The sequence below is a fragment of the Anolis sagrei genome, chromosome 2, assembly GCF_037176765.1.
Source record: "Anolis sagrei isolate rAnoSag1 chromosome 2, rAnoSag1.mat, whole genome shotgun sequence".
Classification (NCBI taxonomy): domain Eukaryota; kingdom Metazoa; phylum Chordata; class Lepidosauria; order Squamata; family Dactyloidae; genus Anolis; species Anolis sagrei.
In genome coordinates, this window is record NC_090022.1 from 8279792 (window position 1) to 8307738 (window position 27947).

At 46.0% G+C, this 27947-nt stretch overlaps 1 protein-coding gene across 4 annotated transcripts; it reads left to right on the plus strand.

Moving 5' to 3' along the window:
- Positions 1-222: 222 nt before the first annotated feature.
- Positions 223-27897, plus strand: LOC132765789 (zinc finger protein ZFP2-like). Of its 4 annotated transcripts, none has more exons than XM_067465222.1 (7): positions 223-380; positions 3927-4446; positions 5990-6092; positions 6870-6952; positions 9909-10029; positions 11288-12797; positions 26598-27897. In XM_067465222.1, exons 2-7 carry the CDS (start codon positions 4033-4035, stop codon positions 27697-27699), a joined length of 3333 nt encoding a protein of 1110 aa, XP_067321323.1. In that variant the 5' UTR covers positions 223-380; positions 3927-4032; the 3' UTR covers positions 27700-27897. The 4 variants fall into 4 exon arrangements, with proteins under 4 accessions (XP_067321323.1, XP_067321320.1, XP_067321321.1 ...); XM_067465220.1 differs by lacking the exons at positions 223-380; positions 3927-4446; positions 5990-6092; ... (1 more) ...; positions 9909-10029; positions 11288-12797 and adding exons at positions 17253-17513; positions 17620-18095; positions 20065-20176; ... (1 more) ...; positions 22165-22285; positions 23080-23202 and having other exon boundaries at positions 26504-27897; XM_067465221.1 differs by lacking the exons at positions 223-380; positions 3927-4446; positions 5990-6092; ... (1 more) ...; positions 9909-10029; positions 11288-12797 and adding exons at positions 17254-17513; positions 17620-18095; positions 20065-20164; ... (1 more) ...; positions 22165-22285; positions 23080-23202 and having other exon boundaries at positions 26504-27897.
- Positions 27898-27947: the final 50 nt, after the last annotated feature.

Genomic DNA, 27947 nt, shown 5'->3' on the forward strand with positions numbered 1-27947 from the left:
AACTTACAGCGACCAAGAACCACACTTGATTCAAGCCTCCAACCTTCCTGACATGATATCCTTATTAAGTAGGCTATCTGAAATGAATGGGAGAGAAAAGCTGAACTCCAAAGAGGAGAGCTTTTTTTCCTGGCTGGCTTGGAATGGGTTAACACCAGCGAGAAGGGTATTCCTAGAGTTGCAGGAAGTGAAGGGGTGGGAGGTGGAGGCAGCACTTCCTCTATTCCCAAGCCCCTCCCCTTCCGGCTGTCTGTGCCAAGGAGCCCAGATGGGCTGAGAAGAGGATGCAGAAGGAAGTCTGTGGGTCTCTCTCCATGTTTTCCTTTTGACAGAAGGAGGGACAACTCTGCTGTTTCTCTTCCCCAAGAAGGGAGATCCTGGTGAGTCCCTTCTCCAGGTGATCTGGATTGTATTGAGTCTACACTGGCATATAATCCAGTTCAGAGCAGAAACTGGATTATATAGGGCAGTGTGGATGGGGCCTAACTGTAAGCAACCCCCCCCCCCCCCCCCAGTTACCCAGTTACGAAAAAGATATGATTCATGCAATAATTTATTTTAAAGACTAGAATCATAGAGTTGGGAGAGACCTCATGGGCCATCGAGTCCAACCCCATTCTGTCAAAATTGCATTCAAAGCACCCCCAACAGATGGCCATTCAGCCTCTGTTTACACCCAAATGCCTGGGAGTTACTCTGGACCGTGCTCTTACCTACAAGAAGCACTGCCTGAACATCAAGCAAAAAGTGGGTGCTAGAAACAATATCATATGAAAGCTGACTGGCACAACCTGGGGATCACAACCAGATACAGTGAAGACATCTGCCCTTGTGCTGTACTACTCTGCTGCTGAGTATGCATGCCCAGTGTGGAACACATCCAACCACACTAAAACAGTGGATGTGGCTCTTAATGAGACATGCCGCATTATCACGGGGTGTCTGCGCCCCACACCACTGGAGAAATTACACTGCCTAGCCAGTATTGCACCACCTGACATCCGCCAGGAAGTAGCAGCCAATAGTGAAAGGACCAAGGCAGAGACATCTCCAGCTCATCCCCTGTTTGGGTATCAGCCAGCCAGCCAACAACTTAAATCTAGACATAGTTTTCTAAGATCTACAGAGACACTCGCTGGAACACCTCAGCAAGCGAGAGTCCAAAAGTGGCAGGCTCAAACCCAGCACCTCAACCAATAGCTGATACCAAATGAGAGACTCCCTCCTGGGCACACAGAAGACTGGGCGACTTGGAAGGCCCTGAACAGACTGCGCTCTGGCACCACGAGATGCAGAGCCAACCTTCAGAAATGGGGCTACAAAGTAGAATCCTCGACATGTGAGTGTGGAGAAGAGCAAACCACTGACCACCTGCTGCAATGCAACCTGAGCCCTGCCACATGCACAATGGAGGGCCTCCTTGCAGCAACACCGGAAGCACTCCAAGTGGCCAGATACTGATCAAAGGACATTTAACCAGCTACCAAAGTCACAAGTTGTGTATTTTTCTGTTTGTTTGCTTTGTTCTGTTAGAAATGTAATATAATGGACTGGTTGCTCTGACACGACAAATAAAATAAAAGCCTCTGTTTAAAAGCCTCCAAAGGGGGAGCCTCCACCACACTCCGGGGCAGAGAGTTCCACTGCTGAACAGCTCTCACAGTCAGGAAGTTCTTCCTCATGTTCAGATGGAATCACCTTTCTTCTAGCGTGCTGGAAGAAGCAAAGACCACAAACATTGAAGCGATGGTCCTCCACCACCAACTCCGTTGCACCGGCCACGTTATGCCATTGTTCCATTGCGTCCTGGTTTCCAAGGCAGCAGAAAACAAGCTTGCTCCCTCCTCCCTATGACTAGGTGTATCTTACTTATTTAAGCAATACTTTGTAGTTTGAGGATGATGTTCCTCCAAGTGATGTGTCTTGGCGGTGGGTCCGTAGGTGGCTGTGGAGCCCTATTCTTGATCTGCATCTTCTCCCACAGTGAGGACATCGGTTTCCAGATGGGAGGTGGTCCCAGTCAGGGTTGGTTTGACGCGCCTTCCTCTTGTCAAATTTCCTCCTTTCGCCCTCCATTTATGTCTCTCTGAATTCTGCAGCACTGCTGGTCACAGCTGACATCCAATTAGAGTGCTCAAGGGCCAGGGCTTCCCAGTTCTCTGTGTCTGTGCTGTCAGGATTTATTGAGATATAATTGTGTGTTTTAAATGTAATTCTTGTATTACCAATATGGATGCCACTTAGAGTGTAATGCTATGCTGAAATGTTTATGTTGAAGCTGTGATTGAGTGACCTTAAGATAAGCTCTCTGCTGCTGAGACAAATTAGGGAGTTAACCACTTGGAGCAGAAGAGCTAAGCAGCTGCAAAAGAACTGTTTTGACTCGGTTTTCCTTGTGTGTTCCTGTGTGTCGCTTGCTGAAGATGGATGTGCTTTTGCTCTGTGCTTAGTAAACTGAGTTTTCCTTGTAACCTGACATCTCCAGAGCCCATGATTTTACAGAGCTGTATCTGGTGTATCTAGCATTCGCTTCTGTCAAGATGCGCCTAAGCTTGACATATGCCACCGTTTTTAAGGTTGGCTTTAAACCCATCTTTAAATCACTTTTCCTGTCCACCAACATTTCCCATTCTTGAGTTTAGAGGATAGCAACTGCTTTGGGAGACGGTGATCAGGCATTTAGACAACTTGGCTGGTCCAACGGAGTTGGTGGTGGAGGACCATCACTTCAATGCTGGTGGTCTTTGCTTCTTCCAGCACGCTATAATTGGAAAATGTGCAATGACTACAGAATAGCCTTAAGACTACGATTTCTGGATGGTGTGATTCTCATATTGAATGTAATTTGAAATGCTTTATATGTATTAATTTTAATTCAGTTGACTGTAAGCTTAATGTTTGTAAGTGTTTAAGTCATTGAATAATTGCCATATGTAAGCCACCTTGAAGTATTATTTATAAATAGGGTAAATAAATAAATATTTTTCACAGTTTTATTAGTGGCGTTGCATCTCCTTGAAAGGGAGAAAGCAGGATGCAAAGAAGAGGCAGGTTATATTATTATTATTATTATTATTATTATTATATTTCTTTTAATAAATAAGCAATTCTGGTTTAAAACCATTCCCTTCCCTCGCCTATGGGTGCATCTGGAATACTGTGTCCAATTCTGGGCACCACAATTGAAGGGAGATGTTGACAAGGTGGAATGTGTCCAGAGGAGGGCAACTAAAATGATCAAGGGTCTGGAGAACAAGCCCTATGAGGAGCGGCTTGAAGAGCTGGCACATTTAGCCTGAAGAAGAGAAGGCTGAGAGGAGACATAATGAGGACCAGGTATAAATATGTGAGAGGAAGCCAAAGAGAGGAGGGAGCAAGCTTGTTCTCTGCTTCCCTGGAGACTAGGGCGCGGAACAATGGCTTCAAACTACAAGAAAGGAGATTCCATCTGAACACGAGGAAGAACTTCCTGACTGTGAGAGCTGCAGTGGAACTCACAGCACAATGTGTGGTGGAGGCTCCTTTTTTGGAGGTTTTTAAACAGGCTGGATGGCCATCTGTGAGGAGTGCTTTGAATGCAATTTTCCTGCTTCTTGGCAGAATGGGGTTGGACTGGATGGCCCATGAGGTCTCTTCCAACTCTTTAATTCTATGATTCTAAGAACTTCCTGACTGTGAGAGCCATTCAGCAGTGGAACTCACTGCCCCAGAGTGTGGTGGAGGCTCCTTTTTGGAGGTTTTTAAACAGAGGCTGGATGGGCATCTGTCGGGGGTGTTTTGAATGCTATTTTCCTGCTTCTTGGCAGAAAAGGGTTGGACTGGATGGCCCACGAAATCTCTTCCAACTCTAGGATTTTATGATTCCTGAATTATCTCTCTCAACATTCATTGCAGCTCTTTCACAGACTTTTTTTGTTTGTTTCTAGTGTGCTTCATATCCAGAAATTTGGCCTTTTTTCATGCCTTGAGAGTGAAGATACACACACACGCACACCTTCTGTTGTGCTATCTGCCTGGGAACAGAGCCCAAAGATGGAAAAGCAAGACTCGGCTGGTCCTGAGTTGGAAAACGGTTGTGCTGCCATTCTGCTTGCGAAAAGTGGGGAGTCCTGGAAAAGGAACCCAAGGAAGAGCTCGACGGAAGATGTGCTCAATTCAGATGTGCAAAGACAGCTTTTCCGGCAATTCCACTACCAGGGAGCCAAAGGACCCCGAGAGGTTTGCAGCCAACTCCATGCTCTCTGCTGCTGGTGGCTGAAGCCAGAGCGATACACCAAGGCGGAGATGCTGGACCTGGTGCTCCTGGAGCAGTTCCTGGCCATCCTGCCCTTGGAGATGTCCGCCTGGGTGCGGGAGTGTGGGGCGGAGACCAGTTCCCAGGCGGTGGCTTTGGTGGAGGGTTTCCTCCTGAGTCAAGCAGAAGGGACCAAGGACGAGAAGCAACAGGTAAAGAGAAATTCCTCTGCAGTATTTCAAACATAAGGTAAAACAGACCTTCCAGCAAAGTACAAATCTCATCTCTATGGGACCACAACTTGTGGTTTCATTGCAGTGACAAAAATATGACCTCTCAAAGCATTTTCTAGTTCCTTTTTTTTTTTTTGGTTTTGTGTCAGGAGCGACTTGAAAAACAAATGTTTATTTTGTATTGTCGAAGGCTTTCATGGCCGGAATCACTGGGTTGTTGTAGATTTTTTCGGGCTATATGGCCATCGTCTAGAGGTATTCTCTCCTGACGTTTCGCCTGCATCTATGGCAAGCATCCTCTACCTCTGAGGATGCTTGCCATAGATGCAGGCGAAACGTCAGGAGAGAATGCCTCTAGACCATGGCCATATAGCCCGAAAAAACCTACAACAACCCAATGTTTATTTTATTTATTTATTTAAAAGTTTTATATCCCGATCTTCTCACCTCAATAGAGGGACTCAGACTGGCTTACAGCAAGGATTCAATGCTATGAATACAAGTTAAAACATCATACAACAATACAAAATTAAAATACATATAGATAAAATACATATATACCAAATCACCAAGGTAAAATCATGTCCAACTCAGTCTGCATATGTGGCCACTCACTTCGGTCTGTAACCAGTCTCAGCCATTATTCTGGGAATGCTTCGTTCCATAACTAGGATTTCACTAGCCTCCTGAAGGACAAGAGGGAGGGGGCGGATCTAATCTCGCTCGGGAGAGAGTTCCATAGCCGAGGGGCCACCACAGAGAAGGCCCTGTCTCTTGTTCCCACCAGATGCGATTGCGAGGGTGGTGGGATCGAGAGCAGGGCCCCTCCAGAAGATCTTAACAACCTTGATGGTTCATAGGGAGAATCCGTTCGAACAGGTAAACTAGGCTGGAGTCGTTTAGGGACTTATAGGTCAGCACCGGCACTTTGAACTGTGCTCGGAAGCTAATTGGCAGCCAGTGGAGCTGACGCAGCAGAGGAGTAGTATGCTCCCTGTACCCCGCTCCTGTTAGTAATTTGGCTGCCACTCATTGGACTAGTTGAAGCTTCCGGGCAGTCTTCAGAGGCAACCCCACGTAGAGAGCATTGCAGTAGTCTATACGGGATGGAACCAGGACCGCCGTGTCCAAGTCAGACTTCCCAAGGAATGGGTGCAGCTGGCGCACAAGTTTTAATTGTGCAAAAGCTCTCCCGGCCACCGCCAAGACCTGGGGTTCCAGGTTCAGCGATGAGTCCAGGATCACTCCCAAGCTGCGAACCTGCGCCTTCAGGGGGAGTGTGACCCCGTCCAGCACAGGCTGTAACCCTATGCCCTGTTCGGCCTTTCGACTAAAGGATTAGGATTAAAGGAGTATTAATCCAGGAGTAAAGAATTGACTATTATGTGATGAAATACAGTATACCCCATGAATATGGGAATTGTATTGTATTTGCTGAAGGTCATGGAATGAGGATTTTCCCAGCCCTGCTCCTGGGCTCATTCCTCTCTTTTTGCCATTATCCCTATTTTTTCTTTTCCAGAAGCTGTTTGCTCAAGAGGGCTCGGAAGCAAAGACGGCAATCCCAGACTCTGGACAGAAAACAGGGAACATGGAGGAAAATGATGGGGATGCCAGCTCTGTAGGTAATAATAATAATAATAATAATAATAATAATAATAATAAACTATATTTATACCCCGCTACCATCTTCCTGAAGGGACTCAGGGCGGCTTATATGAGGCCAAGCCCATCAAATACAATACAACAATACATCCACAAACAAGCAAGCAACTAAAACAATACAAATAATACAATTGCAATAGAATCATAGAATCAAAGAGTTGGAAGAGACCTCATGGGCCATCCAGTCCAACCCCATTCTGCCAAGAAGCAGGAATATTGCATTCAAATCACCCCTGACAGATGGCCATCCAGCCTCTGTTTAAAAGCTTCCAAAGAAGGAGCCTCCACCACACTCCGGGGCAGAGAGTTCCACTGCTGAACAGCTCTCACAGCCTAATATTCAGATTCTTCCTCATGATCAGATGGAATCTCTTCTCTTGTAGTTTGAAGCCATGGTTCCATTGCGTCCTAGTCTCCAGGGAAGCAGAAAACAAGCTTGCTCCCTCCTCCTCCCTGTGGCTTCCTCTCACATATTTATACACGGCTATCATATCCCCAATAACACACAAAAGATTATTCTTCCTCGGCCAACCTTCCCCACATGACAGTGTATTTTTCTTTCTAAATTCCATAACGTTTTCTATCTCTACTGATCTTCTTGGTTCTTTTGAGTCCCCGAAGCTTGCCTAATGACTTGGGGCTGTTTATGTGAATTTTGAAAAAGGAAAAAAAAAGAAACATGAATCAGAACTAGGGGGATTGCCAAACTTTATTATTTACTTTTTTGTTTTTCACAGGAGGGGAAACAAGAACACTAGCGAATGACAGCAACTCGTTTCATTTTGAGGACAGGAGAACAACTTCAGTAAATCTGGATCAGGTAAAGGTCAGGAACCAAGAAAAGTCCAAGAAATTGATAGTTTAGATCAGTATTTCCCAACCTTCCTAATGCCGCGGCCCCTTAATACAGTTTCTCATGTTGTGGTGACCCCCAACCATAAAATTATTTTCGTTGCTACTTCATAATTTTGCTCCTGTTATGAATCGTAATGCAATTATCTGATAAGCAGGATATATTTTCATTCACTGGACCAAATTTGGCACAAATACTCAATATGCCCAAATTTGAATAGTGGTGGGATCGTGGGGGGTTGATTGATTGATTTTGTCATTTGGAAGTTTGAGTTCTTGGGATTTATAGTTCACCTACAATCTGAACTCCACCAGCGATGGAATTGAACTAAACTTGGTACACAAAACTCCCATGGCCAACAGGAAACACTGGAAGGGTTTGGTGGGCATTGACTGTGAGTTTTGGAGTTGTAGTTCACCTCCATCCAGAGAGCACTGTGGACTCAAACAATGATGGATCTGGACCAAACTTGGCACAAATATTCAATATGCCCAAATGCGAACTCTGGTGGAGTTTGGGGAAAATAGACCTTGACATTTGGGAGTTGTAGTTGCTGGGATTTATAGTTCACCTACAATCAAAGAGCATTCTGAACCCCACCAACAATCAAATTGGACCAGACTTCCCACATAGAACCCCCATGACCAACAGAAAATACTATGTTTCTTGATGGTCTTTGGTGACCCCTCTGACTCTCCCCGGCAATCCCCGCAGGGGTCCCGACCCCCAGGTTGAGAACCACTGGTTTAGATGCTCTTGTTCCTGGAACATCTCTTGGACCTTTACATCCATCAGACTTGTCCAGGAAGGTATCAGCAATGCCCTGCGTGAAGACAAGTCTTTGTTTGTTTATTGCATTTGCTTTGCATCAGGGCCGCTCCCAAACAGAAGCAATGAAAATGAAAGAAGAACCATTAAACCGTATAAAATCGTACAACATTTGAAAAAATATACAAAATATTATTTATACCTTCTTTCTCTCAGAGTGAGACCCAAGGCAGCTTGCAAAGACAAACGATTAATACATCGATATAAATAAAAATGTAATGTTCGTTTGTGGGATTAACATAACTCACAAACCACTTGCTCAGTTGACATGAAATTTGGACACAATACACCTAACAGTCCAACGAGTGTGCATCACCCCTAAAACACACACAAACACACCCACACACAAAACCCCACCAGAAAAGACTTAAAACCCCCCAAAATACACCATAAATACATATACAAATACACTCATATACATATACACACATTCATACACACACACACGTAAATATATGCACAAACACATGCACACACAAATATACATATATACACACATATATATGTGTGCCCCCGGTGGCGCAGTGGGTTAAACCCCTGTGCTGGCAGGACTGAAAACCGACAGGTTGCAGGTTCGAATCCGGGGAGAGGCGGATGAGCTCCCTCTATCAGCTCCAGCTGTTTATGCGGGGACATGAGAGAAGCCTCCCACAAGGATGATAAAAACATCAAATCATCCAGGCGTCCCTGGGCAACGTCCTTGCAGACGGCCAATTCTCTCACACCAGGAGTCACTCCTGACATGACAAAAAAACAAACAAACATGCACATACACAAATATTCACACAAATATTCATATAGACAAGCACACACATATACATAATATGCATGTACATATATAAACACACATATACACAAATACGCATATATATGCAAACACACATAGATACACAAATGTATACACCCACAAACATACACCCACAAAACACATATACACAGACTCGGCCACAGCAACGCGTGGCAGGGGATGGCTAGTATCTATATAAATAAAAATGTAATGTTCGTTTGTGGGATGAGCATAACTCAAAAACCACTGGGTGAATTGACACCAAATTTGGACACAAGACACCTTTCAGGCCAAGGAGTGATCATCAGTCATAAAAATACTGAAAAACACAGTGGAAGAGACTATAAAAAGCCAAAAACAAAAAATACATTACAACTCCTGTGCAAAACCACATATATACACAAACACACATATATACACACACAAAACATATATGCACAGACTGGGCCACAGCAACACGTGGCAGGAGACCGCTAGTCTATAATAAAAGCGATAAGCCAATAAACAATAAATATTAAAAAGCAATAGAAAATACCAGCCACATTTTCAGGCTCCTCCTAAAGACTGCCAATGTGGGGGCTTCTCTGATATCCTTGGGGAGTGAGTTCCAGAGTCCGGGGGGGGGGGGGGGGCACCACAGAGAAGGCCCTCTCTCTCGTCCCCACCAATCGCGCCTGCGAAGGAGGCGGGAGCGAGAGCAGGGCCTCTCCAGATAATCGAAGAGATTGCGGGGTTCGTACACAGAAATGCAGTCACGCAGGTGGGCGGGTCCCAAACCGTTCAGGGCTTTGTAGGTAAAAACCTTGAATTGGGACCAGAAAATGAACGGCAGCCAATGGAGCTCCTTAAACAGGGGGGTTGACCACTCCCTCTTAAGTCGCTCCAGTTAGTAACCTGGCTGCTGCCCATTGTACCAATTGAAATTTCCGAGCCATCTTCAAGGGCGGCCCCATGTAGAGTGCATTACAGTAATCAATCTGGAGGTGACTAAGGCGTGGACCACCATGGCCAAAAGAAATGATGGAGGAAATGATGGAGAATTATAAACCTGTTTGAACAAAAGCATCTTAGCCTTCTGTGGGAACAGCCACTAGGAAATGTCTGCTTTCCTTTCCAAACATAGTGAAAACCTTTCCATGGCGAGATGCGGTCTTTCAGATACTCTAGGTCCAAGCCACAGAGGGTCTTCTAGGTCTTGATCATGATCTATGTGCTCAGGAACGAACTGGCATTGTTGAGCATCTCTAAATTACTCAGTTTTCTTTTCAGATTAGGATGAGTTTTATTTTTTCCTCCTTCACTCCATAGGTGACCTTTGAGGAGGTCGCTGTTGATTTCAGCGAGGAGGAGTGGGCCCTGCTGGATCCACCACAAAGGGCCCTTCATGGAGAAGTGATGTCGGAGAATCTGGCCATCCTGGCCTCTCTGGGTAAGGCTCCTTCTTTCTTAACTGAACAATTAGAAAGGTATACTAAAAGATATCAGAGACTACTTGGTAGCGAAACTCAAACAAAAATTTATCTCTGGAAGATTACCTCCCTGTGGAATGAACTGGAAGCCCCCCAACCCCTATCTCCCCCCACACCTGCCCTACCCACCCCTTTCCCCAACCCCTTCTACCCATCCCACTACTTACCTACTTTATATTCGATTTGTTCCCCCTCTTTTATTGTTATTTGGAAACGGTGTCAAATAAAAATGATTAATTTAAAAAACAACAACAAAGGATTCCCCCAGGCAGTAAGAAGCTACACCTTGAAAACCGCTAGGCCATTTGCAGAATTGTTTTTTTTTTAAACCAAGTGTTAATGAGTGGAGGAAATCTTATTGAACGTAATGTAAAAAATAGGTATGAGTTTAGCCACTACAATAATAATAATAATAATAATAATAATAATAATCTTTATTTATACCCCGCCACCATCGCCCCGATGGGGACTCGGAGTGGCTTACATGGGGCCAAGCCCGAACAACATATTACATCAAAATAAAACCAAACCATGAACAACAAGCAACATCATCAAAAGGAAAAAAAAATGAATACAATAACAAAATAACATTACAATAAACAAAAAACACAGTTGCAGTAACAGTGGGCAGGCCACATGTACAGGATAAAAAGTTAGAAACTCTAATGAGATGAAAATAGGAGCAAGTTATTTGCAGAGAGCTCATAAAGACACACTTAGTTGTGAAACTAAACTTCCTATTTGGGGGGGGGGGCATGTACTCCAGTGACAGAAGCATTGAGGGGAGCAATAGTGTCATGTTGTGCACCTACTCGCCAAAGGCGCAGCAGAAGAGCCAGGTTTTAAGGTTCTTTTTAAATGTTTCTAGTGTAGGGGCTTTCCTGATCTCTCCAGGTAATGAGTTCCAGAGTCGGGGAGCCACAGAGGAGAAGGCTCTCTCCCTTGTGCCCACAAGTCGAGCCTGTGAGATTGGCAGGGGTAAAAGGAGGGCCTCCCCCGAAAATCAAAGGGCCTGGGTTGGTTCATGGAAAGAGATATGGTCACGATACGGTTCATGCAGAGAGATACGGTCATTACTTCTTTAACTGGAGATTCTGGCAGAGGGTCCATGAATGGCAGCTGGTTGAATTGGTTGGCCGTTGTGGTCTCTTCTAGACATACGAGTCTAGAATTGTGCTTCTCCTTTGGATTCTGATCTTTTGTTTCTTGCCTTTCAAGGTGGAGATGGGCAAGATCATGACGATGAAGAGGAACCACATGGGACTTTCCTCGGAGGAGGTGAATGTAATCAGAAAGAAAGACAGGAGCCCAAATCTGACCATCAAGAGAGGAGCGGGGATCCCTGTGGAACATCAGCCGAGGAAATGAAACAAAAAGAAGCGGAAGAAAATGAATACCTTTGCCATGAATGTGGAAGAGGCTTCAGCTGTCAAACAAGCTTCCGCCTTCATAGGAAGACCCATACAGAGGGGACACTCTCCGTAGACAGTGAGGGTCTCAAGGCCTTCGGTGCTACCAAGCGCCTACCGCCTCACAAAACCAACACAGGAGAACAACGAATTGTATCACTGTGGTGTGGAAAGAGCTTCAAGTGGGGCTCACAGTTGTTCCCTCCACCGAGAAACCATGTCAAAGAGCAACCATTTAAGTTAGGGGAATGTGGGAGGATCTTCAGTCAGAAGCCACACCTCGGTCCGCCTCAAGCAACTTGCACAGGAGAGAAACCCACTCCAAACATGGATCATGAGACAAGTTTCACCTCCATGATAAACATCACTCCGCTGCAAGGATCCGAACCGGGAGAGAAACCATTCAAGTGTTTGGAGTGTGGGAAAAGTTTCACTCAGAAGACACACCTGGTTTGTCATCAAAGGAGTCATTCGGGGGAGAAGCCATTCAAGTGCTTTGAGTGCGGGAAAAGCTTTGGGTGGAAGTCAAGCTACACAAACCACCAGGCGACCCACACGGGGGAAACGCCATTTCAGTGTCTGGACTGTGGAAAGAGCTTCGGGCGGAAGACGAGCCTCATTAACCACCAAGCAACTCACAGAGGCGAGAAGCCGTTCGAATGCTCAGAGTGCGGGAAGAGTTTCCGATGGAAGACCAGCCTCACGAACCACCAAGCCATCCACACGGGAGAGAAGCCCTTCCAGTGTCTGGAGTGCGGCCAGACCTTCAGCCAGAAGGTGCACCTCACCTCCCATCAAGCAACTCACACGGGAGCAAAGCCCTTCGAATGCATGGAGTGCGGGAAAACGTTCATGCAGAAGACGCGCCTCATTTGCCACCAGGCGGCTCACCGGGGGGAGAAACCCTTCAAATGCTCAGAGTGTGGAAAGAGCTTCAGCTGGAAGACCAGCCTCACGACGCACCAGGCGTCTCACGCGGGGGAGAAGCGGTTCCAGTGCTTGGAGTGCGGGAAGAGATTTGAGCGGAGGATCCACCTCCTTCGTCACCAGGGGACTCACACCGGGGAGCAGGCCTTCCAGTGCTTAGAGTGCGGGAAGGGCTTCAGTTGGAAGACCAGCCTCATCAACCATCAGGCCACTCACACGGGAAACAGGCCATTCCAGTGCTTCCACTGCGGAAGGAGCTTCCGGCAGAAGGCCCACCTCACTTCCCACCAGTCCACTCACACAGGGGAGAAACCCTATCAGTGCCTGGAGTGTGGGAAGAGCTTTTGCTGGAAGACAAGCCTCATAAACCATCAGGCATCCCACACGGGCGAGAAGCCCTTCCAGTGCTTGGAAATCTGAAAGATGACACAATTCCGAGTGTGGACAAACTGTAGAAATGTATTGTCGAAGGCTTTCACGGTCGGAATCACTAGGTTGTTGTAGGTTTTTCAGGTGATATGGGCATGTTCTAGAAGCATTCTCTCCTGACGTTTTGCCTGCATCTACGGCAGTCATCCTCAGAGGTTGCCTGCCATAGGTAGGTAAAGGTAGTCCCCTGACATTAAGTCCAGTCATGTCTGACTCTGGGGTGTGGTGCTCATCTCCATTTCTAAGCTGAAGAGCCAGCGTTGTCCGTAGACAACTCCAAGGTCATGTGGCTGGCATGACTGCATGGAGCGCCGTTACCTTCCCGCCGGAGCGGTACCTATTGATCTACTCACATTTGCATGTTTTCGAACTGCTAGGTTGGCAGAGCTAGGGCTGACAGCGGAAGCTCACGCCGCTCCCCAGAATCGAACCTGCGACCTTTCGATCAACAAGCTCAGCAGCTCAGTGCTTTAACCCACTGCGCCACCGGGCAGGCAAAGCGTCAGGAGAGAATGCTTCTAGAACATGCCCATATTGGCCGAAAAACCTACAATAGCCATTGAAATGCAGAACGAGCTTAAGGGAGAGGCCAGATTTCAAAGCCTGGAGCTTGGAAAAGACTTCTGTTGGAAGCCAGCCCTTGTTTCTCGTCAAGCAACTCACACAGAGGAGGAACCAAAGGCTTTCACGGTCGGAATCACTAGGTTGTTGTAGGTTTTTTGGGCAATATAGCCATGTCCTAGAAGCATTCTCTCCTGACATTTCGCCTGCATCTAGGGCAGTCATCCTCAGAGGTTGCCTGCCATAGATGCAGGCAAAACGTCAGGAGAGAATGCTTCTAGAACATGCCCATATTGCCCGAAAAAACCTACAACAACCGTTGAAATGCAGAAAGAGCTTGAGGGAGATGCCAGATTTCAAAGCCTGGAGCTTGGGAAAGCCTTCTGTTGGAAGCCAGCCCTTGTTTCTCGTCAAGCAACTCACACAGAGGAGGAACCATAAAGTATTTTTATTTTATTTTTGTTTAAGGTAAAGGTTTTCCCCTGACATTAAGTCCAGTCGGGTCCGACTCTGGGATGTGGTGCTCATCTCCATTTCTAAGCCGAAGAGCTGGCGTTGTCCGTAGACATGTCCAAGGTCATGTGGCCAGCATGACTGCATGGAGCGACCTTCCCTTCCCGCCAAAGTGATACCTATTGATCTACTCACATTTGTATGTTTTCTAACTGCTAGGTTGGCAGAAGCTGGGGCTGACAGTGGAAGCTCACACCACTCCCCAGATTCGAACCTGCGACCTTTGGGTCAACAAGCTCAGCAGCTCAGCGCTTTAACCCACTGCGCCACCAGGGACTCCTATTTTTCATTTACAGTACTTCTATTTTGTCCTTCTCACCCCGGAGGGGACTCACGGCAGATTACAGAACACTTTTATAGCAAACATTCAATGCCAATTATACAATGACAAGGCAGACAACAGATAGAGGTAAATATAGGCTTTTTCTCATCATTCGGTATGTTTGGAGGCTGTGTCCAGTTCGGGCCACAGGGGGGTGCTGTTGCTCCATCTCCTTGCCGATGAGCTTTCTTTGTTTGTAAACTTTCCTCCAAACACCGTGCCTAAAATACCTCCCCATTTAATGCGGTTCTAATTCATCTACTCGCATTGCTGTTTTCGATCCGCTAGGTGGGTGGGGAGCTGGGCTAAAGGTCAGGAGCTCACCCTGACCCGGCTTTGAACTGTCAACCTTTTGGTTGGCAATATTTACTGCAGCTGGTGATTAACCTACTGTGCTAAAGCCAGTAGAGTTGGATGAGGTGCCCAGGGCCACCCATTTCAACTCCCTTCTGTCATTCAGGAAGCACCATCCAACCACGCCTGACAGATGACATCCAGCCTCTGCTTTAAAATCTCCACTGCCAAGAAGCTCTTACCATCAGGAAGTTCTTCTTAATGTACAGGTGGCACTTTTTTTGTGCAGTTCATTAAAGCTCATTAAAATAATAATTGTGTCTATTTCGTATTTTTCAGGGATTGCTCACTTATTACCTGATCGAACTTACATTGGGTGATTCACAAGTTCATAGCTGAGATAATAAAGGCAAAACACAGGAACGATACAACTTCAATGTATTGTGAATCTTTTGTGTATTTGATTTTGCCTGTCGGTTTCCCACATCAGGGCTGTCACCCAGACACTCTTGAGTGAATTTATTTCTGCTAGACTATGCTGATTTTTCCAGGAAAGTTCCACCTTGTTTCTTGTTGTGACTACTATGAAACCAGTTAGTTCCTTTATTTCAGTGGTTCCCAACTTCTGGTCCGTGGGCCACCAGTGGCCTTAATATTACTACACCATTGCCTCGAAACCACGTGGCAACGAGAGCGACTGGTCTAGAGAAACTCTCTTATAGTGCCAAGACAACGGGGATATCGGGAGGGGAGAGGCTGACTACCCAGGAAAGATTACTACCACCACATCAGCTCTGATGATTAAATATGGTTTTCTATAGGTGAGCTGATGGCGACTACTGGATGGCACATGTTCTGTATCAGAAACTAGAACTGATGTGGTCTACCCAATGTAGTTTTCTGAATCAGCATCCCAAATAACCAAACTGAATCTAAAGTTGGCCAAAACTTGATTCGTAACCCTTTTGGTACTTACGTTGGAGAGTGGTCCCTGGTCAAGTGTTCCCTGGTCAAAGTGGTCCCTGATCAAAGTGGTTCCTGGTCAAAGTGATCCCAGGTCAAAGTGGTTCCTGGTCAAAGTGATCCCAGGTCAAAGTGGTTCCTGGTCAAAGTGGTCCCTGATCAAAGTGGTTCCTGGTCAAAGTGATCCCAGGTCAAAGTGGTTCCTGGTCAAAGTGATCCCAGGTCAAAGTGGTTCCTGGTCAAAGTGGTCCCTGGTCAAAATGGTCCGTGGTGGAGGCTCCTTCTTTGCAGGCTTTTAAACAGATGCTTGAGGGCCATCTGTGCAGGGTGTTTTGAATGCAATTTTGACAGAATGGGGTTGGACTGGATGGCCCACACGGTCTCTTCCAACTCTAGGATTCTGTGATTCTGTTAAAACAAATATAAAAATTCATGTTCGAAGAGTAAAGGTAAAGGTAAAGGTTGTCCCCTGACATTAAGTCCAGTCATGTCTGACTCTGGGGTGTGGTGCTCATCTCCATTTCTAAGCCGAAGAGCCGGTGTTGTCCGTAGACACCTCCAAGGTCATGTGGCCAGCATGACTGCATGGAGCGCACCCGTGTGTTTTTAAATGGATGGCATCTGCTTCAAGTTTTGTGTCAAAAGCATGCATAAATAAGCAAGTATAAAACTGATAAAAATAGAGGGAACACAAGCAACTAAATAATTTTAAGACCAAATACGGGCAACAGCCACTACATTGTCTGTGGCTTTAAACAGTCCTCCCTCTGTGCATGAAGTGACACCTAGATTCATTTCACACAGACTGATTGTGATTGAGCCCAGATAGATCAAACCATAAAAGTATACCTTCATCCTTACGTATGGAAGTGGGTGTTCTACCTCTGTCCTGCACAATCCGCTTGGGCTGCAACGTCCAATGTCCAATGTCGTGGCCTCTTCTGCAAACAAGTCAGTCATCTAAAGAAACAATGACCAGAACATGGGAAAGGGAAAAGGTTGTGTTGTTGAAGGCATGAAAGCCATGAAAGGCCAGAATTACTGGGTTGCTGTGAGTTTTTCAGGCAGTATGGCAATGTTCCAGCAGCATTGTGGGCAAGCATGCAGATGCGAATAATTCAGAGTCAAACATCCCCAACAGATAATGTTCAGGTTTCATTGTCAATTCTGCGCTTAGTATTATTTGACACTCTTTATGAATCATTTCCCAATAAGGGTTTTCCTCCTCCTTTAGGGTGAGAGCTCAAAAAGGGTCTGAAACTGCCAGACCGACAATTGGAGACAGGTCGTACATCCTTCATCAGTTTGTAGAAGCAGGAATTTCATAGAATCCTAGAGTTGGAAGAGACCTCATGGGCCATCCAGTCCAACCCCATTCTGTCAAGAAGCAGGAATATTGCATTCAAATCACCCCTGACAGATGGCCATCCAGCCTCTGTTTAAAAGCTTCCAAAGAAGGAGCCTCCACCACACTTTGGGGCAGAGAGTTCCACTGCTGAACGGCTTTCACAGTCAGGAAGTTATTCCTCATGTTCAGATGGAATCTCCTTTCTTGTAGTTTGAAGCAATTTGAGCAAGTTTTGCCTTGGACCAGGCTGTGTAACAAGCCTTCTACACAACCATTGGAGTTACAAGGAGATCTCTCCAGTTCTCCATCTGAGAAAGGGACATGTTGCTTTGAAACTGGAGACAAGAAGGAGGAGATCACAATGAGTCTCAAAGCTTCTATTACAAGATCCCTTTGCAGACAGGCTTTCTGCGGGTTAAGCTGAGTGAGGTGGATTCCTAGAGAGAAAGGAAACGACCAGGGGACAAATGTGCCTCTTGCATCCAAGGTCCAGCCCTTTCCGTCCATGTGAAGAGGTCAGGTCCTCCCCCTCCAGATGTTTCTCTTTGATTCAAGCTAGTGTTGCCTTCTTTCCCAGAAGGAAGAGCAATTTTGGAGAGTGAGTGTGATGCTCATACATCTCTCGGTCAAGGGAAAGCATTAATCAGGCTGGAAGAGAAAAAGTTGCAAGAGCAGAAGGTAAGAGAGTTTCATCCTGATGCTTTCACAAAAAGTTCATTCACCAAACCTTTCTATTTTATTCCCAGGCTGGGGATTTCTCATCAAACCATTTTTTGTCTTGAAGGGGAGAATCCCACCAAAGGGGACATGGCTCTGGTAGCTCTGCTGGAACTTGCCTGGAAGAACAGATCGCAGGAGGAAAAGCAAGACCTCTGCGTCCCCCGGTCAAAGGATGATGACTCTCCTGCCATTCAGGCTGGGAGTGGAGGACAGCTTTTGGGAAATACATTACCAGGGAATGCACTGAGTTCAGAGGCAGAGCGCCAGAGCTTCAGGCAGTTCATCTACAAGGAGACTTCTGGGCCTCGAGAGGTCTGCAGCCGCCTCCACTCTCTCTGCCGCCTGTGGCTGAAGCCCCAGCGACACTCAAAGGCGGAGATGCTGGACCTGGTGATCCTGGAGCAGTTCCTGAGCATCCTTCCTGCCGAGATGGAGCGCTGGGTGAGGGAATGTGGGGCAGAGACCAGCTCCCAGGCCGTGGCCTTGGCTGAAGGATTCCTCCTGAGTGAAGCAGAAGAGAAGACACTGGAGGAAAAGCAGGTGAGAGAATTTAATCTTAATACTTTCAAAGAAGCAGGGATAATTATGATGAAGAGAATAAAACTCTAGATCTAGGGTTGTTGTGAGTTTTTTGGGCTTTATGGCCATGTTCCAGTTGCATTCTATCCTGATGTTTCTCCTGCATCTGTGGCTGGCATCTTCCCAAGTATGTTGGAGGTGAGGCAAGTGTATATATATCTGTGGAATGTCCAGCATGGGACAAAGAAACTTTGTCTGTTTAAAACAGTGGTTCCCAACTTTTTTTTGACCAGGGACCACTTAACCAGGGACTACTTTGATCAGGGACCACTTGACCAGGGACCACTTTGACCCCAGACCATTTGACCAGGGACCACTTTGACAAGAGACCATTTGACCAGGGACCACTTTGACCAGGGACCACTTGACCAGGGACCACTTTGACCCCAGACCATTTGACCAGGGACCATTTTGACCAGGGACCACTTTGACAAGAGACCATTTGACCAGGGACCACTTTGACCAGGGACTACTTTGATCAGGGACCACTTGACCAGGGACCACTTTGACCCCAGACCATTTGACCAGGGACCACTTTGACCAGGGACTACTTTGATCAGGGACCACTTGACCAGGGACCACTTTGACCCCAGACCATTTGACCAGGGACCACTTTGACCAGGGACCACTTTGACAAGAGACCATTTGACCAGGGACAACTTTGACCAGGGACTACTTGATCAGGGACCAATTGACCAGGGGCCACTTGACCATGGACCATTTCACCAGGGACCACTTGACCAGGGACTACTTTGATCAGGGACCACTTTGATCAGGGACCACTTTGACCAGAGACCACTTGGCCATGGACCACTTGACCAAGGACCACTTTGACCAGCGACCATTTGACCAGGGACCACTTTGACCAGGGATTACTCTCCAACATTAGTACCAAAAGAGTTACGAATCGGTTTTGGCCAACTTTAGTTTCGGTTTGGTTATTTGGGGTGCTGATTCAGAAAATTGCATTGGAATAGACCACATTAGCTTGAGTTTCTGACACAGAACATATCCCATCCAGTAGTCACCATCTGCTCGCCCACAGAAAGCTATATTTAATAATCTAGAGCTGATGTGGTTGTAGTAGACTTTCCTGGGTAGTCAACTTCTCCCCTCCCGACATCACTATAAGAGTGGGTTGTTGTAGGTTTTTCGGGCTATATGGCCATGTTCTAGAAGCATTCTCTCCTGACGTTTCGCCTGCATCTATGGCAGGCATCCTCAGAGGTTGTGAGGTCTCTCTCAGACCTCACAACATCGGAGGATGCCTGCCACAGATGCAGGCAAAACATCAGGAGAGAATGCTTCTAGAACATGATGATATAGCCCGAAAAACCTACAACAAGCCAGTGATTCCAGCCATGGAAGCCTTTGAAAATACTATAAGAGTGTTTTGTGAAACCACTTGCTCTCGTTGCCGTGTGGTTTCAAGGCAACTGTATAGTAATGGTGAGGCTGCGGACCATGTTTTCATTCTTGTGAACCACTGGTGGTCCATGGACCACAGGTTGGGAACCACTGAAAGCAAGTGTGAAGGGAGCAATTAGTAAGCATGAATAGCATTGAGTAGCCATGAAGCTGCAAAGTCAACCATAACCCCTCACTGATAGACTTTGCAGCTTCACGGCTACTAAATGCTATTCAAGCTTGCTAATTGCAATATTCTCACTTGCAACTTAAACAGATAAGGGGTCTTTCTACCACCCTGGACATTCCACAGGTATAAATATACACTCCACTTGACTCACTGCCAACAGAACCTCTGAAGATGCCAACCACAGGTGCAAGTGAAACATTAGGAGGGAATGCTGCTGGAATATGGCCATACAGCCCGAAAAACTCACAGCAACCCAGTGATTCCAGCCATGAAACCTTCAACACCTTTTTCTCTTTCCCTTTTCCATGTTCTGGTCATTCTGTGTTTCTCTAGATGACCGACTTGTTTGCAGAAGAGGCCATGACATTGGCGATGTCCTCCTCCAACTCCAAGCGGATTGTGCAGGACGGAGGTAGAACACCCACTTCCATAAGTAAGAATGAAGGTATACTTTTATAGTTGGGTCCACTCCTCCTTTTGATCTAGTCCTCCCCTTCTGACATCCTCTTTGCCTTGGCACTATAAGAGGGTTTTGCGAGATCACTCACTCTCGTTGCCATGTGGTTTTGAAGCAATAATGTAGTAATGGTGAGGCTGCAGACCAGATTTTTGTTCTTGCAGACCACTGGTGGTCCATGGACCTCAGGTTGGGAACCACTCCTTAAATCTACTGCTTTTTCCAATAGTTGAAATCGAATCATAGAATCAAAGAGTTGGAAGAGACCTCATGGACCATCCAGTCCAACCCCCTGCCAAGAAGCAGGAATTTTGCATTCAAATCACTCCTGACAGATGGCCAAACAGCCTCTGTTTAAAAGCTTCCAAAGAAGGAGCCTCCACCACACTCTGGGGCAGAGAGTTCCACTGCTGAACGGCTCCCACAGTCAGGAAGTTCTTCCTCGTGTTCAGATGGAATCTCCTCTCTTGTAGTTTGAAGCCATTGTTCTATTGTGTCCTAGTCTCCAAGGAAGCAGAAAACAAGCTTGCTCCCTCCTCCCTGTGGCTTCCTCTCACATATTTATACATGGCTATCATATCTCCTCTCAGCCGTCTCTTCTTCAGGCTAAACATGCCCAGCTCCTTAAGCCGCTCCTTATAGGGCCATTGTTTATTTGAAAAGGCAATAGCCAATTTTAAAAACCCTCACCTTTTCTATTCCTACAGGAGATGAAACAGAACCAATATGTCCTGGCTCACCTCGTCATTTCAACGTACACAGCTCAACGTATGTCAAACCAGATCAGGTAGGTGCTGGGATCCCTGTTGCACCAAGAAGAGGGTCAAACTTCCTGTATTCCCTATACACCTCCATGGACTCAATATAATTTTGCTTGTTGTTTCTTCGCTCAGTTGCTTCCAACTCTTCGTGACCTCATGGCCAATGCCAGAGCTCCCTGTTGGCCATGGCCACCCCCAGCTCCTTCAAGGTCAAGCCAGTCACTTCAAGGATACCATCCATCCATCTTGCCTTTGATTGGCTCCTCTTCCTTTTTTCTTCCACTTTCCCCAGCATAATTGTCTTCTCTAAGCTTTCCTGTCTTCTCATGATGTGGCCAAAGTACTTCATCTCTGGGTTGTTGTAGGTTTTTTCGGGCTATATGGCCATGGTCTAGAGGCATTCTCTCCTGACGTTTTGCCTGCATCTATGGCAAGCATCCTCAGAGGTAGTGAAATAAATGTTGTTGTGCTGTTGTAACTCTAAAATTACAACAGCACAACAACAGAGAGGAAATAAACAAGGGCATCTAATCACCTCTCAACAAAAGTTTGCTCCAGGCACTGCCAGGCCATTATATGCTCATCAAGGTGGTCACTTGAAACATTCACACCTAGCTCCAGCAGACAAGGGTTCTTTGTCCCATCCTGGTCATTCCACAGATATATAAACCCTTTTCCCTAGTTCCAACAGACCTCACTACCTCTGAGGATGCTTGCTATAGATGCAGGCGAAACGTCAGGAGAAAATGCCTCTAGACCATGGCCATTACAGCCCAAAAAAACCTTCAACAACCCAGTGATTCGGCCATGAATGTCTTCGACAATATACTTCATCTCTGCCTCTACTATCCTTGCCTCTACTATCCTTCCTGAAGTATGGACTGGTTTTCTCGCAGTCCAAGGCACTCTCAGAACTTTCCTCCAGCACCACATTTCAAAAGCACTTCTCTTCCTTCACTCAGTCTTCCCTATGATCCAGCTCTCACATCTGTAGGTTACTACGGGGAATACCATTGCTTTTACTATGTGGATAATTTTGCTATTTCTCCCTTTTTCCATTCAAGATACTTGCAGCAAAGTCCCAATGCAAAGATTTAAATCTACACGGGTCACCACAAGCAACTGGTTTTCTCAGTTCTTGTGGGTTTTTTCGGGCAACTGGTTTTCTCCTTGGGGTGAGCATTACCTGCTCACAGATAATGTTTCTTTGTCCAGACCATCTTCCAAGAGGTGACCGTGTCTTTCAGTGAGGAGGAGTGGGCCCTGCTGGATGCGGACCAAAGGGACTTGCATCAGGAGGTCATGGAGGAGAATTTAAAGGCTGTGGCCTCCTTGGGTAAGGCTCCTGTTTTCTGTGTTGTCAAAGGCTTTCATGGCTAGAATCACTGGGTTGCTGTGAGTTTTTCAGCCTGTATGGCCATGTTCCAGCAGCATTTTCTCCTAACGTTTCACCTGCACCTGTGGATGGCATCTTCAGAGGTTCTGTTGACAGTGAAGCAAGTGGAGTGTATATGTATCTGTGGAATAATGTCCAGGGTGAGAGAAAGTATTCTTGTCTGTGAAATAAGTGTGAATGTTGCTCTTAAATTTCTCTTTCTTGCCTGGACTCTTATTTATTTCATATCAAATGCATTGCATAAATTAGTATAAAACTGATAAAAATAGAAGGAGCGCAGGCGGCTAAATATTTTTTGACCAAAAACGGCCAACAGCAATGGCATTGTCTGTAGCCTCCAACAATACTTCCTCTGTACATGAGGCAAGGCATAGTGGACAAGCATACAGATGCGAAGTTGTCTGTTCTGCTCCACAGTCACACAAGGTGAGGGATTCTTTTAGGTCGTGCCATTTTGCCAGCTTGTCTTTTGACTCTGCTTCTGAGTCTGTCCAGGGACTTCCAAGTTGCCTGTTCTTGGTTTTCCCCTGGAATAAGACCCTTGTATGGGGGGGGGGGGGGCATCCAGTTGGGATTTCCAGGTTTAGCTGCCCAGAGGGATACCCTTGCTGTTGCTGGGGGCACGCCAAGAGGAGTTATATAAATCAAGGTTGGGAGGAGGCTGGTAGCCATGCAGTGGATGGTTTTCACAGTGTTCAAACTTATTTCTGATCAAAGATTTCTGTGCTTTCCAGGAGCTGGTGACTGGGAGAATGTGAAAGAACCATTGATGGAAGAAAACAGATCCACAGAGAGAGAAGACAGAGTTATCCCTTATTGGACAGTCAGACAAATGGAAAATGGTCCAGAAAAATCAGGTAATGGGTCAAAGGGTAGAGCATTCATAGAATCATAGAGTCATAGAATCAAAGAGTTGGAAGAGACCTCATGGGCCATCCAGTCCAACCCCATTCTGCCAAGAAGCAGGAATATTGCATTCAAATCACCCCTGACAAATGGCCATCCAGCCTCTGCTTAAAAGCTTCCAAAGAAGGAGCCTCTACCACACTCCGGGGCAGAGAGTTCCACTGCTGAACGGTTCTCACAGTCAGGAAGTTCTTCCTCATGTTCAGATGGAACCTCCTCTCTTGTAGTTTGAAGCCATTGTTCCGCGTCCTAGTCTCCAAGGAAGCAGAAAACAAGCTTGCTCCCTCCTCCCTGTGGCTTCCTCTCACATATTTATACATGGCTATCATATCTCCTCTCAGCCTTCTCTTCTTCAGGCTAAACATGCCCAGTTCCCTAAGCCGCTCCTCATAGGGCTTGTTCTCCAGACCCTTGATCATTTTAGTCGCCCTCCTCTGGACACATTCCAGCTTGTCAATATCTCTCTTGAATTGTGGTGCCCAGAATTGGACACAATATTCCAGGTGTGGTCTAACCAAAGCAGAATAGAGGGGTAGCATTACTTCCTTAGATCTAGACACTATGCTCCTATTGATGCAGGCCAAAATCCCATTGGATTTTTTTGCCGCCACATCACATTGTTGGCTCATGTTTAACTTGTTGTCCACGAGGACTCCAAGATCTTTTTCACACATACTGCTCTCGAGCCAGGCATTGTGCCCCATTCTGTTTCTTTGCATTTCATTTTTTCTGCCAAAGTGGAGTATCTTGCATTTGTCACTGTTGAACTTCATTTTGTTAGTTTTGGCGCATCTCTCTAATCTGTCAAGATCGTTTTGAATTCTGCTCCTGTCCTCTGGAGTATTGGCTATCCCTCCCAATTTGGTGTCGTCTGCAAACTTGATGATCATGCCTTCTAGCCCTTCATCTAAGTCGTTAGATGCAATAAAGATGGTTGCTAATTAGGACCAGAGCATGATGGCCGAATTATGTGACAATCTCTCTGATTGGGGTGTAGTAGGGTTTCTAAGGGTTTCTAAGATAAACCCTTCAAGGAAGCGAAGGCAGAAACTTGAGACTACATGAATCATAAACGAGAGCAGAGACAGGAGAGCCAGCCATCCCTATGGCAGCGTTGTCTCCTCTGAAAGGCCTGAGATCCACACTCCTTAATTTAAGCCTGACCAATGTACCCATGAGATGATGTCAAAAGCACCTGGTCTTCAAGGTCTTCTCACTCCCTCCGTTCTCAAGCCTAATCTAGCTTCTCTGGAAAACTCCCCATCAGATAAAGGCCATTTCCCAGGGGACCTGGGGTTGTCACTTTCCTTTGTTTCCCCTGTTGCCTGGGAACAAGTACTGGAATCCAAAACACCAGCCTCATCTGGCTGCAATTATCTCCTAGCACTGATGGATTTTTCACTTTGAAACCCATCAAATTCTCAGCTGCTTGCTGAGCTACAACATGTACCTTCAAATCATTTCAGACGTAGGGTAACCCTAAGTCTAAAAATTAGAGTGGGGGGCTGGGTAAATGGCCTTGGAGGGCCACATCTGGCCCACAGGCCTTAGTTTGGGGACCCCTGACCATGAGGTTTGAATGTTGGACTATGACTCTGCAAACCGAGCTTTGATTCCTTCCGTAGTCACAGTCAGCCTCAGAAAACCCTTTTCTTTTGTCAGACAAAAAGTCAAAAGAGTCCAAAAGAGTTGAATAAACACCTATAGGTCCCTCATTTCAGGTTTAGGCATTACTTTTTGAAAAATGGCATTCATAAACTTTTGGGAAAAACAGGTTTCTCCTAAGAAGAGTTAAAAACTCGCTTGAGTCAACCTTCCCTTAGTGGTAAATATCCATGTATTCATGCAAGGCAATTAGGTTTCTTAGCTGTTAGACTGATATACCTAGATATCACTTGGAACTGTTAGGAACAAAGATATGCCAATGCACAAAAAACAGCAGAGTTTCAGAAGTGTTTCGTCCAGTAACCCCCAAACATCTACTCTCCCTTAAAACATGCTCTCAAGAGACCAATAATAAAGTAGAATCAGAGAATCCTAGAGTTGGAAGAGACCTCATGAGCCATCCAGTCCAACCCCCTGACAAGAAGCAGGAAAATCACATTTTAACGAACATAGTTGGTTTACTCACAAAATTCATGTATTCAGCATACAGGTACATTAAGGAGCCCCCAGTGGTGCAATGGGTTTGTACTGGCAGGACTGCTGACTGAAAGGTCAGTGGTTCAAATCTGAGGAGCGGGGAGAGCTCCCGTCTGTCAGCTCCAGCTTCTCATGCAGGGACATGAGAGGAGCCTCCCACAGGATGGTAAAACATCCAGGCATCCCATGGGCAATGTCTTTCCAGATGCCAATTCTCTCACACCAGAAGCAACTTGCGGTTTTTCAAGTAACTCCTGACACAACAACAACAACAATCAACAGGTACATTGCATGTCAGTCCAGTTACAGATAGGATTTGAAGTAGTTTCTCTGTGCAGTTATTATAGTCAACAGTCCAAAGTCTAAAATAGTCATTCTCAACCTGTGTGTCCTCAGATGTTTTGGCCTTCAACTCCCAGAAATCCTAGCAGCTGGTAAACTGGCTGGGAGTTCTGGGAGTTGTGGACCACCCACAGGTTGAAAACTACTGGTCTAAAGCATCTCTCTGATCTGAAAGTCTAATGGAATCTCTACATTCTAAAATGGAGTCTGAGTCCTGAACAAGCCCAGATCTGATCACATGGTCTGCAGCCCCTCCCACAACATAGAGTTAAGGAAAGCTGCATACCAACACTCACGTATACGATACAGTAAGCAATCTGAATTATATACACAACAAATAACCAGTGGAGACTTGAAGAAGGTTCTTATTTCCAACATTACTTCCTCTAGTATTTTCTGTTTTTATTGACTCAAACCATAGCATTTATATATTTATTTACAGTATTTATATTCCCCCCTTCTCACCCTGAAGGGGACTCAGGGCGGATCACAATGCACACATACACCGCAAACATTCAATGTCATTTTCTAGACAGACAGACAGATAGAGGTATTCTGGCATTTCCACTTGGGAGCCTGGAGGTTATTCTCGATTCCGGCCACAGGAGGAGCTGTCACTTCATCCACTATGAAAGGAAGTTATACTGAAAACCCTCCTTTACTAAAAATGACTTTTCTTGTAATGTTAAACTATTTAATGAGCACTTTAATCTTATACACGTTATTTATTTCTTTTTATTATGTGGCCTCATTTTCCTCATTGTTTAGCAACTCACAGAGAAGAGGATTCATTTCAATACCGGGACTGTGGAAAGAGTCAGGAGCTGTACCGCTCTCGTCAGCAAGCAACGTACACTAAGACGAAGCCCTTTAAGTGCTTGGAGTGTGGAAAATGTTTCAGTCAGAAGATCAGCATAGCTTGTCATCAGGCAATTCACACAGGAGAGAAACTGTTTACATGTTTGGACTGTGGGAAAAGTTTCAGTCGGAAGAGAAGCCTCACGTGTCACCAAGCGATTCACACTGGGGAGAAACCCTTCAAATGCTCCGAGTGCGGAAAGAGCTTCAGCCAGAAAATACACCTCACCAATCATCATGCAACCCACACAGGGAAGAAGCCGTTTCCGTGCCCTGAATGTGGGAAGCATTTCAGTCGGAAGGAATACCTTGTTTCCCATCAAGCGACTCATTCTGGGGAGAAGCCATTTAAATGCCTGGAGTGCGGGAAGGGCTTCTGTCAGAAGAAACACCTCACTTATCATCAAGCCACTCATTCTGGGGAGAAGCCGTTCCAATGCGTGGAGTGCGGAAAGTCTTTTATTCGGAAGGAACACCTTGCTTGCCATCAAAAAACTCACTCCGGGGAGAAACCCTTCAAATGCTTGGAGTGTGGAAAGAGCTTCCGCCAGAAAGAATACCTTGCCTCTCACCAAACCATTCACACGGGGAAGAAACCCTTCCAATGCTTAGGGTGTGGAAGCACTTTCACAGAAAAGAGAAGTCTAATTGACCACCAAGCAACACACTCTGGGGAAAAGCCCTTCGAATGCTCGGATTGTGGAAAGAGCTTCCGGCGTAAGACCCACCTCACAGTACATCAAAGAATCCACACAGGAGAGAAACCCTTTAAATGCTTGGAGTGCGGGAGAAGTTTCAGCCTGAAGACAACGCTCCATCTTCACCAAGCGACACACACAGGGGAAAAGCCATTTAAATGCCCTGAATGCGGGAAGAGTTTCTCTCGAAGGACTCGACTTACTGCGCATCAAGTCATTCACACCGGAGAGAAACCACATAAATGCTCAGAGTGTGGGAAGGGTTTCAGTTGGCGACGAAGCATGATCCGTCATCAAATAACTCACACAGGAGAGAAGCCATTTCCATGCTCAGAATGTGGAACAAGCTTCCTTCGGAAGACGGACCTCAAGCGTCATCAAGTCATTCACAAGAAGGAAAAGCATTAACATGTTTGGAGTGAGGGAAGAGTTTGCCCAGAAAATTCATCCCATTTCTCAATTGTTGAAGTGCTCAGAGTGCAGAAGGAGCTGTTTTCCAAACCACGAGGGGCCTGAACTTTTGCTATAAAGATAACTTAATTGAAAAAAGTATTCTCTTAGGGGTTTCGTGGGGATTATTGGAATTAAAAAATATTTATTTCTGAACATGCTGACTTCTTTTAATAAAATGTCAATAAGAGAGTTCCAGAAAATAA